Source organism: Thrips palmi, unplaced genomic scaffold (genome assembly GCF_012932325.1).
Source record: "Thrips palmi isolate BJ-2018 unplaced genomic scaffold, TpBJ-2018v1 HiC_scaffold_11, whole genome shotgun sequence".
Taxonomy (NCBI): domain Eukaryota; kingdom Metazoa; phylum Arthropoda; class Insecta; order Thysanoptera; family Thripidae; genus Thrips; species Thrips palmi.
This window is the reverse complement of record NW_023144622.1, coordinates 3845886-3858521: the sequence shown is the minus strand read 5'-3', so window position 1 is coordinate 3858521 and position 12636 is coordinate 3845886. Positions and strand designations below refer to the sequence as shown.

The window sequence follows — 12636 nt, the reverse complement described above, 5'->3', positions numbered from 1 at the left end:
AATAAAAATAAAATACTGTGGAGTTTTTTCATGCCGAGCGCAGCAACACTCACTGTGTTTGCTCTCATAATTCTGGGAACCGCAGTTTTCTCGGTTGTTCATCCCGCCTTTCTTCCACATTTGAGTCTCGAAGGGTCGCCGGGTCGCTCCCCCTCCACCGCGCACCGCGGGCCCCCTCGACTTTCGGAAGGCCTTCCGCGGACCGCTCGGGTCAGACCCCTCAGCTCCGCGCGACAGCCAACTAGCAGCCCTCGGACAGCCTCTGGACAGACTCTGGGCAGCCTTTGAAAGGAATCGTTCGGAAGGGGATGAGAGAGAAAAAAGACTGCTTTTAACTCGACAAAGGTAAATATTGTCCCATCAAAAAATAGGTTTTGAAAAAAAAGGGATGCATCTTTTTGAGCAGAGACAAAACGTATGTCTATCGCCGAACTAAAAAAAGTAAAAAGTTAACAGAGACTTGGTGACAGTTGGGTGGCTAGAACGAATCGTTGTACCGACGGTTCCAGATGGTGGTGACGACGGCAGAGGCTGCTGTTGCTGCTGTTCCGCGAAAGCAGGAGGAAATGGAAGACAACGCAGAGGCCGTCCTGGAGGGCCTGCAGGGCCTGCGCGAGCTGGTGCAAGGTAAGCGCGCTCCAGGCGCTCTGGCCCCTCGTCGTGGCTGGGCTGGCTGGCTGGTCCAACTTACAGGTCTGTGAGTTAAAAGTTTGAGTCAAAGTTTCCCCGTGCTGCACAGCTGACGCGGACCTGGTGTGTCCGGTGACGGACGAATTCCTGTCCCGGTTCCTCTGGGCCGCGGACCTCGACGTCAAAAAATCGTACCACCTGGTAAGTGACGCCTGGTCGAGGGTTCGAGTACCGCCGTGTTTTTTCTTTTTTCCTCTGCCGTTTCCGACCCTGAGCTTCCCGCCGCCCCAGGTCCAGGAGTACTTCGCCGCGAGGCGCGACTACCCGGACGTGTTCCTGCTCAACGACCCCAACATGTACGTGTCCATCTTCGAGAGCAACGAGCTGGGCTTCGAGCTGGCCGACAGAGACGCCCTGGGCCGCCGGATCTTCGTCGCCAGGATAGGTGAGGGGAGGGGGTCGGAGCGCCCGGCAGGTAGGCAACGCTCGCGGTGCGACGCAGCCGTGTCTGCGCATTGCCTACCCGCCGGGCGTCGTGGGGCGCGCGCTCTTGGTGGCTCTTGCACACTTACGTGTTTTCGTCCGGCTGTCTGACCGACCGTGGTGCGGCCAGGTGACATGGACCCCACCCGCCACAAGTTCGAGGAGGTCCTGCAGACGTGCCTGATGACGCTCGAGTCCCTGTCCGTGGACCCCGAGGTGCAGCGGCTCGGCATCGTGGTGCTGGTGGACATCACGCGCTTCTCCTACAAGCTGGTGCGCTGGCTGACACCCTACAAGATCAAGGTGTCCCTCAAGTTTCTGCAGGTGAGAGGGGGGAGGGGGAAAAAGTGTGTCTCTCTCGGCGGCCGTGTGCTGAGCAAACGGTGTGCTTCCAGGACTGCATCCCCATTAAAATGCAGGCCTTCTACTGCGTGAACGCGCCGCGGGTCTTCAGCCTCACTTACAACGCGGTGAAGCCGCTAATGAAGGAGGAGTTCAGACGGAAGGTGAGTTTCGAGACACGTGCCCTAAACGCGCTCTTTTCTACCCAGAACAAAAAAACACGATTTTGTGTCGTCAGATTTCTTGGCACAATGGTGACCTGTCGTCGCTGCACAAGGTGATCCCCCCCTGCGTGCTCACAAAAGACTTCGGAGGCACCGGGGAGGTCAACTGGGCCGATTGGTTCAACCACGTCTTAGAAAAGAAACCTATGTTCGAAGGTACGTTTCACCCCCCCCCCCCCCCCCTTCTTCCTCACCCAAAAACAAAACCAGTCTAAATAATTTTTTTTCTGTTTGTGTGTTTTTTTAGAACTAAAATCGTACGGGTACGTGAAGCAGCGCAAATAAGTACATCGCCTAGTTTTAACTAATTGGAAGAACATTGTCTGTGTTTACTGTTTACCTTTTACTTTATAATGTGCCACTTTTCACTCACGCAGGATATTTTCCCGCTCCTTTTCCATGCTTACTGTATAGTATTTCATCAATCTGTGATGGACAAGTAAATAAACTACCAGTTAACGTACGCAACGTCTTTCTCGACCCCATTCCTCTGCACGCATCGAAAAGGAAGATAAAAAAAATCCCTGCCTATTTTGAGAAGACAAAAGGCACTTTGGCAGCAAACAAAACAAACATAAAACTTGAAAAAAAAACACAAGGCGGTTTGACCCGAGCGGGGTCAGCCGAAATGGTGGAGATGGAGATAGCCGTTTTTGGCGATGAAGTGGCCACTTCCGCACAACGAGCACGGAGTTTACGGAGTTTGGGTTCGCCGGCCCCATCAGCATGTTATCACTTGAAGTGAGGTTCATCAAACGCATTCGTCCGGCAAAAGGAAAAAAAGAGGAGGCGAGACGCCGTGCCTGTTGCAATGTTCTAGAAGGCTGCGCCTCGGCTGGCCGGGCCGACACCGAAGCCCCGCCGGCCCAATTTCCGCTCTTGTCATTGGTGCTCTTGTTGTTGATGACAAAATCGGGCCGTTCGTGGAGCACTGCTAGCGTGTGAGAGAGTGCGAGGGAGAAAGGGAATGTTGAGCAAAAGTGAAGGAGGCCGGCAAGCTGACAGGGAGACGGACAGACTCCGGCTGACTCCGGGCAGTGCATTCGTCGCTCTGTCTCTCTCGTACTCACGGGGCGTTCCGGAGGGTGCGAGAGAGACAGAGCGACGGGGGCGGTTTCGGAGGCAGCCTGCAGCCTGACAGAGGGCGGCTAATGGGCTGGCTAGGCTGCGCGGCCGGCTGCCGGACTGCCGGCCAATGCATCATGCATTAGGGATGAAGACGTCCAGGCCGTCCGGGCCGCGCGGCCAGGCAGCCGACTCGTCCCCGCCAGTCCCCGCACCACATTCGGATCCAGATTGCGGTTCAGGCTGCGGGGCAAAAGTGGGGCGGGGGTTGGAATCGAAAGTGGGGGTGCGAGAACTACGGGAATCCGAATCTCGATGGGTGACAATGACTCTGGTGCCTTGACTAACAACCACTAACAACAGTCTGCACTTCAAAAAAAAAAAGTTTGGTACGAAAATTGGGGCACGAGAAACGTACGGAGCTTCCGTTGAGGGGCAGCTAAGCCCTGGAACCCGGATTAAGCGATCAGGGGGGCAGGTATCAAAATGAATGCAATCCACTAGCTTCCCCTCACACCCCCGGGCGACGCCCCCTGAGTGCGAGAGAGAGAGGGTGGCGCCGATCGGCATCAACCCGCAACCACGCCCCGTCCGAACGAGCCCAGCGAGCCCCATCTGCGTCCCTGGACTCCCTCCTGGACTCCCTCCTGGACTCCCTGGACGAGGCGGATCGCCCGGAACGCTTTTGAATGCGTGGGCGGGCTGATGCCGAACCGCGTCCCTGTCGCTCTGTCTCTCTCGCACTCACGGCGCGGTGGGCCGCGAGAGAGAGAGAGAGAGAGAGCGAACGGCCCGCATTATTGATGTGCGGAAAGGGCTTAATTAGGCATTCAGTCACTGCCTCGCTGGCCGCGTGGGCCTCGCACCTCCACCGTCGAGTTTGAGAGGCGCTCGAATAAACGACGCAGGCCGGCCGCGGCCGCCGGTCAGTGTGTGTGTGTGTGTGTGTGAGGGTGAATGTGTGGGTGTGTGGAGGGTGGATGTGCGTGTGTGGCGGGGGGCACCGCGGGTCGTCCACATAAACAACTTACTCGTGAAATTAAAGGGCAAAGTCAAGAGCCCGGCACCGATACAGCACACACGTGTGTGTGTGTGTGTGTGTGGTGGGAGGAAAGAGAGAGGGAGAGCGAGCGAGCGTGCGTCCGCGCGTGTGTGGGTAAGTGACGGAGAGGACGTCTATCCCAATAATTAGTGGGTCGTCGACCAGGAAGCCGACGAAGCCGCCCGGCCCGACGCGGAAACACGCTGCCTATCTGCTCTGCCCCGCGCTTTGCCCCGCGGCCCCGCGCCCTGGGCCGGCCTGGGCCTGGGGGCCCCCTGACCGCCTAACCCCGTTGATAAAGTCACCCCCTTCGGGGCCCCGCCGCCCCGCCGCCCCTCCTGCCGGCCGCTCGGTCCGTCGGCTGGTCCGGTCGGAAGGCGGAAAGGAATACACGCGTCGAGCATGTCGCATCGTCGCGCTGTCTCTCTCGCACCCTGCGGCACGCGCCGTGAGAGCGACAGAGACAGCGCACTGTTCGAAATCAGCTCGCTGGCCGGGGACCGTCCGCCTGTCCGTCTGTCCGCCCGTCCGTCCGGTCCATCAGCGCGTCCGGCACCGCGACCGCGGCGCGGAGAGGCGACATCGGCGTGGTCAAGCAAGCTGGCGGCTGGGAGCGCCGCGCCGCGCCCTGGAGGACACCGTCAGCACCGCGAGCATGCACCACCTGCCCCCGGAGTGGGCGGAGAAGGCGCGCCTGGAGCTTAACGAGGACCCCCTGCAGACGCCGGCCCGCCTGGAGGAGCTGCGGCAGCGCCTGCAAGGTACGGCACAGTGTGGGCACGCCCTGGAGGACCTGGAGGACCTGGACAGGTACAGGTTCGGCCGCAAGGCAGTGCCATCGCGCACATCGCGCACATCGCGACGTATCGACCTGTTGATCCGGGAGCGCGCGGCCAAACGGCCACACGGCCACACGGGGCGAACGGCTAGGCTAGACCGCCAGCGGCGCCAGCCCGGAAGGGCTTATGGCGTGCCCGTCTTGCATTACAGTGCATCCTGTTGCCCTGCCCGCCCCGCCAAACACCACTTGAGCGCGGCAAAAAATTAAGTAAAAATGAACACGTGGAAATTTTGATCTGCGACTGCACTGGGGGTGGGTCTGTCGTCCTGGCCTCTGCCCCGGCACGCGTGGGCTGGCGCGCCACGCTGCATCCCCGGGGGCCGTTGGCGGCAAGTTATAATTGCGTGCGGCGGGCTTGAGGCCCTGCTCGAAGCCGGCGCCGAAAGTGCGCGCTCCGTCGCTCTGTCTCTCTCGCACGCACGCACGGCCCGCCGGGTGCGAGAGAGACAGAAGCACCGTTCGGAGTCGCCCTGCAGGTGGGCGGGGACAGTTATTAGGGAACTGACGCCGCGCGCCGCTCGACATGTCGCGGTAATTCAATTCCCCCTCCCCTCCTCCGTCTTATCCAGCTCCCCCCCCTCTCGCTTCATCCCTTTTGGCGCCGTCATCAAAAACGACTCGACGGCCAGGGTCACGTCACCCTTTGGAACCCCGCCCGCCGCGCGGCACAGCGGTTAACTATGGGAAAAATTGTGAAAGGAATCACTGGCTTCTGGCGTGGAATTTGCTACAGAGGAGACGCGATGACACTACTTGCCCGGCTCGCTTCTCTTCGCAGAAGCGGGGCTGCCCGGCCATGGCGACCTGTGCATGGACGACGCCTTCTACCTCACCTTCCTGCGCGCGCGCAAGTTCGACGTGGAGAAGACCGTGAAGCTGGTGCGCCGCTACTGCGAGATGCGGCGGCGCTACCCGGACGTGTGCCGCTTCGCTGCCGCCTCCAAGCACCGCCGCTTCCACGAGACGCGCGCCGTCACCGTCACCCTGGACAGGAGCCACTTCGAGGCCCCCGTCATCATCGCCAAAATCGGTAGGCCGCGCCGTGCCGTGGTCAGTGCGCAGTAATCCGAGCGTCTTTTCACTTTGTGCCCGGCCTGCCTTGCAGACTACTTTGACCTGAGCCACATCACCACCATGTACGTGGTGAGGCAGTACTACACCGTGCTGGAGACGTGCGCGCTGGACCCCATGACCCAGGTGTCCGGGCTGCACCTCATCCTGGACCTGCAGGGCATCAACCTCAAGCACGTCCGCATGATCACGCCCACCTTCGTCAGCACCGTGGTCAGCCTCACGCAGGTACGTTGGGCATGGTGGTCATGGTGGCCGTGGTCATGGTGGCCATGGTCATGGTGGCCATGGTCATGGTGGCCATGGTCATGGTGGTCGCCGTGGTGGTCATGGTCGTGGTCTTTTGCAGGAGAGCTACCCGATGCGGTGCCGGGGCGTGCACGTAGTAAACCAACCCTTCGGCTTCGAGGCCATCTACGCCCTCTTCAAGCCGTTCCTCGCCGAGAAGCTCCGCAGGAAGGTAAAGCAGTCGGCTTACTCTTTAAAACGCATCCATTATTTGGAGAGCGCTCCGCCAGCCCGCCAGTCCGCCGCCCCGAGACGAGAAAGCCGAGGGATGGTGGTATTCATCTCTGTCTGACGGCCGCGGGGCGGGGGAGCGGCGGGGCTGCAGGAGAGAGAGGAAGAGAGGGAGGTGATCGAAGGGGCGGAAAGGTCAAGCAGTCGAGATTGAAGGAATAAGGAAAATAAGTCAGAAAAACACTGACACGCTGTGCCTCCCATTTGTGCCGTCCTGTCGGCTACACTGATAAAGAAGTGCAGCGTCCTGCTCGGAGCGCTCGCAGCCCGATGGGTTGCCTGCGCGCAGGCGGCGCCCGCCTGGCAGCCATTTTTAACGACAAAAAATAACAGCCACTGCTACTGCTGAATCTCCTTCGTTCATTAATTTTTGAAATGACGAACACAATGGAGGCCGAGCTAGCCCACTCCACTCCGTGCTCTTGTTCTCCTCCTCCAGGTGCACGTCCACGGCTCGGACTGGCGCGGCCTGCACGAGCACATCCCGGCCGCCGTGCTGCCCCACCTGTACGGCGGCCGCCGGCAGGGCATCGACAACGGGCCCTGGCTCAAGCGCCTGGAGGCCGTGGAGGAGGCCATGCTGGCCTGCCCGCACCACGGTTGCTGACGCCGGCCCCACCGGCCTCAACGGCCTCAACGGTCACACTGCAGCCAACCCAAGGAACCCCGCGCACCGCCTCCAAAATCAAAACACTCGATGATTGATGATATACCACTCTGTACGTAACAACATAGTTCATGTTCTCTGACGCGACATGCCATGTTTTAATTATTTTTAAGGTTTAAAAAAATAATGTACGTGTTAAGAATAGTTTGTATATTCTAGTGACTAATATGAAGATCTTGTATATGTATTATAGTAAGATGGGAAATGAGGAAAAATATAAACGCACTACCACTAGTTGGTTTCGATTCATTGTCTTATTCATCCGAGTGGCATCACTGCGGGCAAAACAACGGCGGGTATTGTGGTAGGTAGCACACCGGAAAAAGGCGCCTTGTATCGGCAATCGCCGCGATCGCGGCAGCCGCTCCGTTAACACACGACAGAACGAAGTACTCTCTCTGTCCCGGTGCGGCCTAAGTGCGGCCACACTTAAAAAATAATAAAGCTTGCCCCCCTTTTGCACTGGCGGGTATCGCCGTGATGATCGTGTGGCAGCACGCCGGCCAATCCTCGCTCGCGGTGGCCGTGGCAATGCCAGTGGCAATGGATTAGGTCACAAAAAAGTTTTTTTTTCTTTTTGCTCGCGGGTCCCTCTCTCTCTCTCCTCGCTCCTTTCGTCCTCCCGGCCGGCCGTCCCATGGCGGTCATGGCGGTGCGCGGAGCCGCGCGGAGCGGATCTGACGTGTGCCGCGGCGTGGCGGGGCGCGGCGGCGTTCGTGCGGCCCAGCGAGGACGGCGAGGACAGTCGGTGAGGCCAGTCCGGCCACTGTCACTAGAGCACCGTCACTGGAGCGCCGCCACCGGAGCACCGCGACGCCTGGCGACGCCATGGGCCTAGGCAAAAAGTTCTCCCGGGCCAAAAAGTCGTCGACGGCCGCCCTCCCGGCCGCCAAGACCGCCGATGGGGCGGTGGACGTCGCGGGCGTCCAGGCGGTGGACGTCGTGGAAGAAGCGTGTGGCGGCGACGCGGTTCCGGACCTGGTTCCGGCCATGGCGGCGAGCCACGCTGGCCACCAGGACGGCGACGGCCCTGTCCAGGATGTGGGCCCGCGTGAAGGCGGCGCTGAGCCCGCCTGGCAGCTGACGGGGTCCTGGCTGCAGCGGGCGCGCGACGAGCTCCACGAGGACCCCGCCAGCACCGCGGCCCTCCTCGACCGGCTGCGGGGACTCGTGCAGGGTGAGGACTGCCTGCAGGTCGCTCTCTTTCGACTGGTTTCCAACTCGTAGCACCACGCAGTAGTTCGCACCAGCCGTTTGATTCCGGACAGTGCCTTCGTCGCTCTGTCTCTCTCGCGCTCACGTGACACGCCGCGTTGGGTCACTCGGGAGCCCGACGACGGGGCCTTGTTCGCGTTCGGCACCATCGGCACTCGGCACGCTCTTCGGCCATTTCTGTGGCGGGCACGGGCAGGCCTCTCGGCACTCGTGTTTGAGGTACGGCTGTGCCTAATGAGGTATGCACTCGGCCCGGATTGCACGCTGGCTGCAGCTGGCCCCGCCCCGCCCCCGCACTGCACTTCCTGCCGTCCTGCCTGGCCATGCCCGCCGCTCTGCAGGACAGGTGTTGGTTTCGCCGCCGCGGCGCCTCGGCCACGGCCACAGCGAGGCCATCCGATTCAAATTTCGAGCCGCGTGCTGCCCGCTAACTGCACTTTCGCGCTTTGCAGCTCGCTCTGCACCGAGCAGTCCCACTCTCGTTACGGTAGCACCACGGAACTCAAGGACGTTTTGCGTTGTGTTTTTCCTTTTTCAAGTCGGCGGCTCGTGGAAAAAAGTGGGCAAGAACGCCGTCCTTGACGCCCGTGTGCCCACCGCGCATCAGCGGAGCCGTTCCGAACGCCGCTTTTGTCTCTCCGTCTCTCTCGCACTCGCCGGCCGTGCCACGCGCGTGCGAGAGAGACAGACCGGCGGAGGCGGCACGCTGTGTGGGATGAGTCTGCGGTTCGGGGCTCTAGGGCGCCCAGGGAGCGTCCCCGAGCGACGTGGGTGCAAACCGCGAGTCGGAGTCGGAAGTAGAAAAAAGGGGGCGTGGCGGTCGACTTTCACTTCGGCCAGAGGAAGTAACCGAACGGATTCCGATTTCGGCAGAGGACGGCGATCTCCGCGCGCGCTGCGACGACGGCTTCCTCATCCGCTTCCTGCGCGCGAGGAAGTTCAACGTGGTCAAGGCCCACAAGACGGTGAGTGGCCATCAGCGAGAGGGGTAACGGGTGTGGTGCGCCTCTGGCGACCCACCGACCGGCCAGCCGGCCCCTCTCTCTTCCTCCGTAAAATAACATCCAGCCTATCGTGGCCCGAGGCACGGGCGTATACAGTTCGCGGCTGCCGCGGCGGGGGAGTATTGAAAATAAAACACCATCATTTTCCTCCCGCCCGCGGAGAGCGCGCACACGCGGCCCTGCAGGCCGAACAATGGCTCTGTCTCTCTCGCACTCGTGCGGCGCCCCGTCGGGGTGCGAGAGAGACAGAGCGACGAGGCGCTGCTCGGGAACAAACTGCAGGGGCGTCGCGCGGGGTGCGCGGGGTCGACGTGGACGGGGCAACAAACAGCCTCGTGTTATGGAGAAGAATGGCGACGCTTGCACACCCTCTGAATGGCATCGGTTATTGGTTTCCGGTTGGCCGCTCCACCCCGCCCCGCCGCGCCCCGCCCCCCACAGGTGCAGCGCTACTACCACATGAAGCGGAAGCACCCCAACCTGTTCCGGGCCGACAACCTGGACCGCCTGGACGGCATGATGGCCGCCGAGATGCACGGCGTGCTGGAGGGCCGCGACAATGAGGGCTGCCGCGTGCTCTCCGTGAAGATCGGTGAGTCCGAGACCCGAGACCGACCCGGGCGCGTTTTGAGCTCCAGAGTCGCTAAATGGGACGCGAACCGAGCGTGTGACCCCACCAATGGATTGCTCTCCGAGCGAGGAATCCATTGGTGGGGTCACACGTTCGGTTCGAGTCCCGTTTAGCGACTCTGGAGCTCAAAACGCGTCCAGTGTTTTGGCCGCCTCCACGCAGTCACGCAGCACGCCCCGTTCCCAGACAACTACAACGGCTCCCTGCACACCGTGGACGATTTCTTCCGCCTCAACGTGGTGGCGCTGGAGCAGATGGTGCGCGACCCCGAGACCCAGGTGTCGGGCATCGTCGTCATCGTGGACCTCGGCGGCTTCGGCCTGCAGCACGCCGCCTTCCTCGCGCCCTACTACGTCAAGAACACCACCGAGGTCATCCAGGTACACGGCCTTAGTTACCGTTTTTACTTCACAGTGCACTCACCCGGTAGGTAAGTTGCCTGAGAAGTCTAGTTAGGTCCGTCACTGCTAGTAGTCGCGCCGACACACCCTAAAAATGTTTGTTTTCACTGTCCGCCCAGCCGGTAGGGCCTAAGAACGCTAGTTAGCTCAATCACTGCTGGTACAGCCCGCGCCAACACACGCTCTTCATCCCCGGGCCTCTCTCCTAGATTGCTGTCCCCCACCCCCAGCGGCCTCTCCGATTGCGACTGAAGCCCTGGTGTTTTCTTGCCCAATTTATCTTGGCAGGAGTCGTTTCCTCTGCGCTTCAAGGGGTTCCACGTGGTGAACCAGCCCTTCTACTTCGCGGCCCTGTACGCCGTCATCAGGCCCTTCATGAAGGAGAAAATGAAGCGACGGGTGAGTCGAACGGAGTCGGGCTCGAGACAGACAGACAGACGGACGGACAGGGACCTGGAAAGCAATTAGACTATGCTCCGTCCCCCAGAGCCTCGGTTTCACTTACAGTGCTGCGATACTGCGATCCCCCGGCTCTGTTGGTAGCACTGCACTCAAACTGCTCGTCGCACCGGCCCACCGGCCTCACGCCAAGCCCCGCCGCTTCCCCGCTTTCCCCCAAATCCCCCCGCTTGGCACGCCTTGAGTGGATAGGGACCGCCATGGAGGAGAGCGTGACTTTCTGGTGTGGTGCCGCCAGGTGGTGCTGCACGGCACGCGGTTCGACGAGCTGCACAAGGTGGTGCCCAAGGACATCCTGCCGCAGCAGTACGGCGGCCCGCCCGCCGGCTTCCAGTACGCGCGCTGGGCCTCCGCGCTGCACGGGCTGGCCGGCTACTTCGCAGGTGAGTCTGCGCTCTGTCTCTCTCGCACTCACGGGGCGCTCCGCAAGGGTGCGAGAGAGACAGAGCGCTGTTCGGAGTCAAGCTGCCGGTCGGCCGAGCGCGGCCGAGCGCCCGTGACGCAGGCAACCCGGCGCGCAGCCACGCGCGGAGCGCAAGAGGTGGCCTACCGCCGGGCGCTCGGCACGCTCGGCGGCGTCCACCAGAAAAACTCCGCACGGCACGTCGTCCTGCGATGATAAAAACTTGTCCCGCTTTTCGTTCGCATTATTCGCAGAGTTGGAGAGTTTCGGGTACCCGGAGGAGGCGGAGGGGGAGGGGGAGGGGCGACGCCGCCTGTCCCTGTTCTCCACGAGCCGCCGTCAGTCTGCGGTGTCGACCGACGGCCGAGCCGACGGCCAGGGCGGCCAGGGCGGCCAGGGCCCGGCGCCGTGACAGATGCAACAACAGCAACAAAAACAGCAACAACAACAACAACACCGGAAGGCAGCAGGCTCAACAGCAACAAAAAACAACCGCGACAAACTACCGTTCAAGTTTTTACGCCATTGCCTGGTAGAAGCAAACTGCTGCGTTCAAAAAAGTTTTTATTTTATTTTTTTCTGTTGTGTTGTCGTGTGTGGAGTGTGGTGTGCCGCAGGGAACGTTTGGGTGGTCTGGGTGTCCGTGTCTTCTCCAGAGAAAACAAGTCCTATTTTTAATACCTGCAATATTGTTTTAATGCCAAATAAAAGAAATCCATAAACACACCGGCCGTTTTTGTCATTGATTTGAGCCTTCGGGCCTGTCCACGTGTTTCGGATCTGAGAGCTAGGTTTTCCGAATGCGAGGGGCGAGGTGGCCCTGACTTTGCCACCTGCGTTGTTTGGCATCGTCTGCTGTCGCAGGGAATCAGGGAATCAGGGCGGGGCGGGGTGGGGTGGGGTGGGGGGGGTGGGGGGGAGCGTTCGTTTGTTTTACGGATGTCTCCCTCCCGCTCCGAAAGCCCCTTCCACACGTCACACAGGCGAAGGCCGAGGGAGAAGATTTGAAAGACAACACCAAGGAAAGGCGGTGATCGAGGTAATCCTTCCACACTGGTAAAACTGGAAGCGTTGTTGGACGTTGTGGGTGGGACGCTTCATTCAAGAGTACAACTGCGCTTGAAGCCATGCGGACTTTCCCCATGAATTTGGATAGGAGGAAAGGAATGAGCTCTTTTCGCGCTTCAAGAGAGGAAATTGCTCGGACCGCGTTTCACTGACTTAATCCAGCACCGGACTGGCCAATAAAAACGTGTAGACGCTGAATTCGCCTCGCTGATCTAGATCTGTGGATCTAGGCCGCCCCAGCCATAACCGCCTCCGCCGAGTACCTGGAGGAGCAATGAATGATTCAGCGACCGCCCCACCGTGCCGGCGCACCGGCGGGCCGGGCAGCGGGGGCTGCGGGGGCTGCGGGGGCGTCCCCCTGCCCCTAACAGCGCCCCCTTGGGGCACCCTCCTGGGCGGCTGGGCCCTCTCGGGGCACACCTCTGGCGGCGCTGCGCGGGCCCCCCGGACCCTCCGGACCCTCCCTTTGACGCGGGAAGCTGTCCTCAGCGCGCAGCGTCAAGCCAGAAGAGCTGTCCCCGGTTGTCATGCCTGCCCTGCCTGCCAGGACGTGCGGCACGGCGGCCGCGAC

General features: G+C 61.0%; 3 protein-coding genes across 3 annotated transcripts; all 3 read left to right on the top strand.

Annotated features, from left to right (window-relative positions):
• Nucleotides 1–194: 194 nt before the first annotated feature.
• Nucleotides 195–2142, top strand: LOC117639417 (alpha-tocopherol transfer protein-like). The gene is made up of 8 exons (XM_034375040.1): nucleotides 195–345; nucleotides 510–627; nucleotides 740–831; nucleotides 922–1075; nucleotides 1244–1437; nucleotides 1509–1619; nucleotides 1694–1835; nucleotides 1927–2142. The coding sequence occupies exons 2-8, from the start codon at nucleotides 510–512 to the stop codon at nucleotides 1962–1964; spliced, it is 849 nt and encodes a 282-aa protein (XP_034230931.1). The 5' UTR covers nucleotides 195–345; the 3' UTR covers nucleotides 1965–2142.
• Nucleotides 2143–4377: 2235 nt separating this feature from the next.
• LOC117639434 (clavesin-2-like) lies at nucleotides 4378–7118 on the top strand. Its single transcript, XM_034375079.1, has 5 exons — nucleotides 4378–4547; nucleotides 5406–5657; nucleotides 5733–5926; nucleotides 6048–6158; nucleotides 6657–7118. The coding sequence occupies exons 1-5, from the start codon at nucleotides 4442–4444 to the stop codon at nucleotides 6822–6824; spliced, it is 831 nt and encodes a 276-aa protein (XP_034230970.1). The 5' UTR covers nucleotides 4378–4441; the 3' UTR covers nucleotides 6825–7118.
• Nucleotides 7119–7712: 594 nt separating this feature from the next.
• LOC117639688 (alpha-tocopherol transfer protein-like) lies at nucleotides 7713–11409 on the top strand. The gene is made up of 7 exons (XM_034375564.1): nucleotides 7713–8061; nucleotides 8973–9064; nucleotides 9545–9695; nucleotides 9921–10114; nucleotides 10424–10534; nucleotides 10833–10977; nucleotides 11252–11409. The coding sequence occupies exons 1-7, from the start codon at nucleotides 7713–7715 to the stop codon at nucleotides 11407–11409; spliced, it is 1200 nt and encodes a 399-aa protein (XP_034231455.1).
• Nucleotides 11410–12636: the final 1227 nt, after the last annotated feature.

Coding starts and splice junctions, on each gene's coding strand:
- LOC117639417 (XM_034375040.1), top strand. CDS start 510: ATGGTGGTGACGACGGCAGAGGCTGCTGTTGCTGCTGTTCCGCGAAAG. Junction 1,076..1,243: donor GATCTTCGTCGCCAGGATAG/GTGAGGGGAGGG, acceptor TGGTGCGGCCAG/GTGACATGGACCCCACCCGC. Junction 1,620..1,693: donor AGGAGGAGTTCAGACGGAAG/GTGAGTTTCGAG, acceptor TTGTGTCGTCAG/ATTTCTTGGCACAATGGTGA.
- LOC117639434 (XM_034375079.1), top strand. CDS start 4,442: ATGCACCACCTGCCCCCGGAGTGGGCGGAGAAGGCGCGCCTGGAGCTT. Junction 4,548..5,405: donor GCTGCGGCAGCGCCTGCAAG/GTACGGCACAGT, acceptor TTCTCTTCGCAG/AAGCGGGGCTGCCCGGCCAT. Junction 5,927..6,047: donor CCGTGGTCAGCCTCACGCAG/GTACGTTGGGCA, acceptor GGTCTTTTGCAG/GAGAGCTACCCGATGCGGTG.
- LOC117639688 (XM_034375564.1), top strand. CDS start 7,713: ATGGGCCTAGGCAAAAAGTTCTCCCGGGCCAAAAAGTCGTCGACGGCC. Junction 8,062..8,972: donor GCTGCGGGGACTCGTGCAGG/GTGAGGACTGCC, acceptor CGATTTCGGCAG/AGGACGGCGATCTCCGCGCG. Junction 10,978..11,251: donor GCTGGCCGGCTACTTCGCAG/GTGAGTCTGCGC, acceptor CATTATTCGCAG/AGTTGGAGAGTTTCGGGTAC.